At 43.8% G+C, this 6,240-nt stretch overlaps 1 protein-coding gene across 1 annotated transcript; it reads right to left on the bottom strand.

The window, feature by feature from the left end:
- Positions 1-1,231: 1,231 nt before the first annotated feature.
- LOC139737641 (uncharacterized) lies at positions 1,232-5,665 on the bottom strand. Its single transcript, XM_071648317.1, has 3 exons — positions 5,176-5,665; positions 4,586-4,863; positions 1,232-4,516 (listed from the first exon to the last, which is right to left on the bottom strand). The coding sequence occupies exons 1-3, from the start codon at positions 5,663-5,665 to the stop codon at positions 1,232-1,234; spliced, it is 4,053 nt and encodes a 1,350-aa protein (XP_071504418.1).
- Between the last annotated feature and the right edge of the window lie 575 nt (positions 5,666-6,240).

Genomic DNA, 6,240 nt, shown 5'->3' with positions numbered 1-6,240 from the left:
ACAACACTATTGTACTTGCTTTCAATGCGCTATCCCAAATTCATACCAGTTTGAAATTATAACTGTTACCTCTACTGCAATGTAACACTGATTTTTAAGCGTTAACACTATTCCTTTTTATGCTATCAAATTACACACTCTATATCATTACAGTTGCTTAACAAATACATAAAATGTCAACTTACGGAAATCCCTGTGGTCTTGAGTTTGGAGATGTGCTTTGGTGTGCTGTGGCAGCCAAAAGGAAGTCCCGAAATTGCAAGTCTGACCATTACTTGCTAGTGGGGGATCCAAGTCGTGGCTTTCTCACACCCAGAATCCACACACATCCAGTCACACCACTGTGAGGATGAAGAGCTCAACCTCTCAACTCAAAGGTTCAATATGGAGTGCACCGATTTTCCCTCACACAACTCTCTCCTAAACACAGGACTGCACACACCCAAAAAAACTTAACCAATTATCTCCTACCCTGCCAAGTAACCTAGCAACTGAAAAACACTTTAATTGCCGCATTCCTATGCCTATCTCAACTGTGCACAGCCGCAGCACAGCTAGCTAAAACACCTGACTTAGACTTTAATAAAATTAGCCAAGCGCGGGGACCTACTACAGCACTAGGCTGAACAAGAGAGAATGCAAATGAGTATGCCGTGCCAGAGTGAGGTTAAGAAAAGAAGTAAAAATGCAAATGAATCTGCCTTGCCAGAATGAGCTTAGGGAACTGGGTGACAATTCGCCCCCTCCTTAAGAAAATTTTCCGGGAAAATTTTTACCAGTTCAAAATGAAAAGGACCGGTAATTCATGGCCATAGTCTGTTTCTACATATATACAACGAGATGCAAATTCTGCACGGTAATTCTTTATATATACACAATATCATTTACCGAGCATAGGCCTACTTACAGTTAATTTCATTTTCCTTCTCGGCAACAAATTGGGAGAAAATAAGATTTATTCTTTCTTCCTTTGTAACATTTTCTGCATCTGAAATGGAAGAAAAATTTTGTTAGGTAAAAATAAAGAGAAAATAATTAATATTTTAACCATCTACATGGGCTCACTTCTGCTTCTGTTCCTGCAGAAAGGTAGAAATTTAATCGAGTTAATATAATTTCCTGCAAAAGAAGACAAAATGCTGAAATTAGTACACCAGCCTTCCTGCTGAAAATGCGATATATCATAATTTCAATAGTACATCTCTCAGTGCCAATTCCTTTTTTTTTTGTTTTACTCCAGACGACTCAAGAAATCTGCGCCTACATTGTCTTTACCCTTAATGGCCTCTATCCGAAATCTGTATGGTTGAAGAGCCAATGCCCAACGAAGAATCCTGGCGTTGGCGACCTTTGACCGTCGTATTGCCAAAAGAGGGTAATGGTCAACTTCAAGCACAAATTCCCTGCCGTATAGGTAGGTCTCAAATTTGAGCACTGCCCAGACAACTGCTAGACATTCTTTCTCGATAGTAGAGTAGGCTCTCTCTCTAGCTAAGAGTTTCTTACTAGCATAGGCTGTGGGAAACTTTTGACCTTCATGTTCCTGTAGCAGCATGGCTCCAATGCCTGTATCTGAGGCATCAGTACGTAGAGTGAATGTCCTATTGACATCTGGGAGATGAAGGATGGGTTGGCTTGACAACTTCAGCTTCAAGGTATTGAATGCTTTGTCCTGCGGCTCACCCCATCTGATGAGATTGGGTTCTCCCTTTTTTGTCAGATCTGTCAGGGGTACAGCTATAGCTGCATAGTTCGGCACAAATCTGCGGTAATATCCCGCCAATCCTAAGAAGGATCGAAGCTGCTTCTTGGTTTCTGGTCTCGTAGCCTGTTGAATCTGGGCAATCTTGTCCTGATTTGGTTGTACCGTGCCTCTGCCCACATGATGACCCAAGAAGTCTAGTTCTGCAAAGCCCACAAAACACTTAGCAGGTTTTGCCTTCAAGTTTACTGCTCGTAGTCGTACCAACACAGCTTGGAGAGTCCTACAATGTTCCTCCCAAGTTGGGGTATGAATCAAAATGTCATCGATGAAATTGTCCACATTTGGCATTCCCCGAAGAGCAGTTCTCATAATTCTGCTAAAACTAGCGGGAGCATTTACTAGTCCGAAAGGCATTGTAGTGAACTGGTACAGTCCGTCATGGGTTATAAAAGCCGTAAGGGGCTTAGCCTGTTGTGATAATGGCACTTGCCAATATCCTTTGGTTAGGTCAATTTTGGAAAAGTAACGATCACCAGCCAACTTGGCAAAAATTTCCTCCTGGTCCGGGATCGGCTCCGAGTCAATGACAGTAGCTGAATTGAGTTTCCTGAAATCACAACAAAAGCGGTTTGACCCGTCCTTTTTCTTGACCAGTACGATGGGTGATGCATAAGGCGATGAAGACTGTTCAATGACGCCTAAATCCATCATTTCTTTAATCTCATCCTTAACGACCTGTCGAAGAGCATGCGGTAAGGGGTATGGTTTACTGCGAATTGGTTCACTATGAGTGAGTTGTATGTCATGTTCACCAGCACTCGTTACCCCTGGAACATCAGTTAGTACATCTTCGAATTCACACAATAACGACGATACCTGACGACGCTGTTCATCAGTTAAATTTGGGTCAACATTAACATCATCGACACCTTGAGTACGCTTGGTAGTTGGAATGTGAAGTAGATGTTCGTTGGACATCCTCTGATAGGACACATCGCCATCTTCACTGACGTCTTCTTCCTCAACAACAGAGACTGAGGCTACTTCAAATGGAGCACCAACATCTGGAACATCATCCCTGTGAACATAGAGCTTCAACAAATTAGCGTGAAATGTGGTGATCCTACTTCCTAGATCAATGCGATAATCGAGCTTCCCAACAGTACCAACAACTCGAAATGGGCCCTTCCAATGCATGAGGAGTTTGTTGCTGTCCGTGGGGAGGAGCACCAAGACTTCATCTCCGACCTTGAAGGAACGCTGCCTAGCCTTGCGATTATAGTTCCGTCTATACTTTTCATGCGACTTCAGCAGCTCCTGTCGGGCGATGTCACAAGTTTTCTCCATCCTTTCTTTCAGATCTAGCACATACTGATACGTAGATTTGGTATCCGCTTCCGTGTCATCCTGGGTCCACAACTCCTTAACAATCATGAGGGGTCCTCTCACCACTCTACCATAAAGTAGCTCAAATGGGGCAAAGCCTGTGCTGTCCTGTGGTGTTTCTCGGTATGCAAACAGCAATGCATCAATGTAACGGTCCCAGTCGGTAGGGCGTTCCTCACACATCTTGTTTAGCATGCGTTTGAGTGTACCATTGAATTTTTCAACTAGGCCATTGCATTGCGGGTGATATGGTGTTGTAGTCACATGACGAATCGACAGCAACCTGCTAACTTCCCGCATTACGTCTGAAGTAAACTGCGATCCTCTGTCGGTGAGCATCTCTTTTGGGAAACCAACCCGCGAGTAAATGCTAAGTAACGCTTCTGCTACCGATGAGGTGTCAATGTTTCGAAGTGGCACCGCTTCCGGGTAGCGCGTCGCGTAATCTACCAATGTCAGGATATATCGATGACCACGTGATGATACTGGCTTTATCGGACCAACGATGTCGATGGCGACTCGGTGAAATGGTTCATCGATGATCGGGGTTGTTCCTAGCGGAATCTTCGTCACTCTACCCTTCGGAATAGCACGTTGACATGCGTCGCACGATCTGCAGAACCTTTGGACATCAGCCTGCACACCTGGCCAAAAAAAATGAGCAAGGATCTTGTCACTTGTCTTATTTGAACCTAGGTGACCACCCATAATGGACTCATGTGCTAACTTAAGAATGTTTTTCCTGAGTTTTTCCGGAACGACCAATTGATCTATCTTATCTTCTGAGTTTCTAGTCATGGAATAAAATTCCCTGTACAACAATCCATCTTTGAATACGAACATCGACTTACTACCGTTTCTACTTTCTTTCACTGTACCCGACATAGCATGTTGCCGAAGTTTATCTAGTGTAGGATCAGCCTTCTGTTCACGTCGGAAATCATCTGGTGTGACGTTTGACACCTGGCCTGGTACCTTCAGTGCCCTCAGTGGTTTGGTTTTGTCTTCCTTCTGCTGTCTAGTCTCAACTGCCTCCAGCAATTCTACCGGTTTCCACTGGCAGTCAGGATCTCCTGGATTACGGACGCCTTGTACATTACCAAGTATCAAGGGATATACTGGGTTACTCATGCACAATACATCTAACTCCCCTACAAAATATGGAGTGTCAACTCTTACTCTGGCCACTTGAAATCTTCGTGTAGTTCCGTCAATCAGAATGCACGTCCGCCATTCGTCTGTCATCTGTTGTGGTTGGACCAACTCTGTTCTGATGACTGCCGTTGAACATCCGCTGTCGCGAAGAACTTGAACCGGCTTTCCGTTGACGTGTCCTTCCACAACCGGCATCTTGCGAATCGGTTTGGCTCCGCAGGCTGCGCTCATCACTGGAAATGCCATACCACGTTCCTCCATCTGGACCACCTTATCACAAGAGAAACATGAATCAATTAGTAAACAGCCTTGTTCATATTGATTACCCGGATTTCTAACCTGTGTATTGAATTGACCTGCATCATAAGTATAATCATCAGAACGAAGTTCTCCTGTCGCCTGGACATCTGACTCATTCGGCGCCGGTGCACCACTGTCTTGTCCGCTTGGATGTGGAGAGTCATCGTTCGATGCACTCACACCTGCCGCCAGCCTCTCTGGGGGCTTATTCCTGCGGTAGCAGTTACGGGCAATGTGACCGATCTTGCCGCATATGTGGCATCCTGGACGCTTGGAAGCCTCATTCCTCTGCCCTGTGCTTGCTCCTGCCTGTGAACCTGGTGTGGTGCGAAAGTTAGGAGAAGAATTTGAAGTTAAAGGATTGGCTTTCGCTGGGGTCTTCCCACCTTGTGCTAACTGCCAACCCGATCTGGCATCTAAGAAGCGATCAGCTACTTTTGACAAGTGTCCCAAACTTGTAGGTTTGTTTTCTCTAATGAAGATAGACATTTCACGTGAACAACTTTTGTGAAACTGTTCAATCAACATCAATTCAAGTAATTCATTATAACTCTTTTTTGAGCCTGCAAGTGACAACCACTTTTCAGCATACACCCGCATCCTATGCACAAACTGGCTGGCTGTTTCACCTGCCTCCGGTTTTGCACTGCGCAATTTTCTCCTGAAACCCTCACTCGTCAAGTCATATCGCTTAAGCAACGCCGCCTTAACAGCTTCATAGTCTCCAGCCTCTTCATCGGTTAGCCTCGCGTATGTGTCGAGTGCTTTCCCAGTGAGGAGTGCGCTTAAATTGATGGCCCACGAGGACTGTGGCCAAGATTGCGCGCGAGCATAGCGCTCAAACCTATTTAGGTAGGTATCTAAATTATCTTTTGCTTCGTCAAAAGTTGGTAATTTTGGTGGTCTTACGTGCGGTTCAGAACTACCATTACCAGTATTCCCCTTCTCCCGTTCCAAGTCTAACTTCAACTGAGTTAATTCCTGTTCTCTTTTAACTCTCTCTCGTTCCTCAGCACGCTCTTCCCTAGCTCGTTTTTGTTCCTCTGCAATAAATTCTCTCAACTCACTACCACTCAAGCCTATGGATTCCCCAATGCGATGCAATTTTTCAATCTCCATTTTGAGATTAGACACCAAAAGTTTAACAAAACAGGGACAACTTACAATTTGTATTGCTGCGGCACCCGATCAGCACATGTCCAACTCTCCATGACCAATCATAAACCTGTATACAATGACAATTCCAAGAATGTATGTTACATATCGACATCAAAGATCATTTATAAATGAGGATTTCACCATGGTACACAGTAATAATAACCCTGGATCCTAAATACAACAGTTACTTATACTTTAACAGAGGGGTCCCTTCGTGGTCGCCAAAATGTCACTAGATTGTTGCCAATTGAGTATCGACTAAACAATTTAGTGAAGTTTGTTCAATATCACAAAAAAAAAGCTATCAATTACGAACTTAAATACAAAAGACGGGCACAACTTCGAAGAATCAAACCAGTCAAACTTTGGATAAGTTTCAAACAATCGATTAACTTGCCTTTTAATATAATACACCTTTCCCCTCAAATATTCAAAAACATATACTATCAATACAATAGTCACAGTCAAATGTACTATTTGGGTTTACTACATAAACCGTATTTTCATTATAAATTTGATGGTTTTATGGTTTTGCA

Source organism: Diadema antillarum, unplaced genomic scaffold, assembly GCF_040938485.1.
Source record: "Diadema antillarum isolate AM-2024a unplaced genomic scaffold, OU_Dant_1.0 seq00000697_RagTag, whole genome shotgun sequence".
Lineage (NCBI taxonomy): Eukaryota > Metazoa > Echinodermata > Echinoidea > Diadematoida > Diadematidae > Diadema > Diadema antillarum.
The sequence above is the reverse complement of the archived record's forward strand: the minus strand, read 5'-3'. Positions and strand labels throughout refer to the sequence as shown.

Bases quoted from the DNA above. Each gene is read 5' to 3' on its own strand.
- LOC139737641 (XM_071648317.1), bottom strand. From the start codon at position 5,665: ATGGAGATTGAAAAATTGCATCGCATTGGGGAATCCATAGGCTTGAGT. The intron at 4,864-5,175 runs GTGAAACAGCCA...GCACCACACCAG, and splicing joins CAGTGCAAAACCGGAGGCAG to GTTCACAGGCAGGAGCAAGC. The intron at 4,517-4,585 runs GTTAGAAATCCG...TCTTGTGATAAG, and splicing joins CAGGTCAATTCAATACACAG to GTGGTCCAGATGGAGGAACG.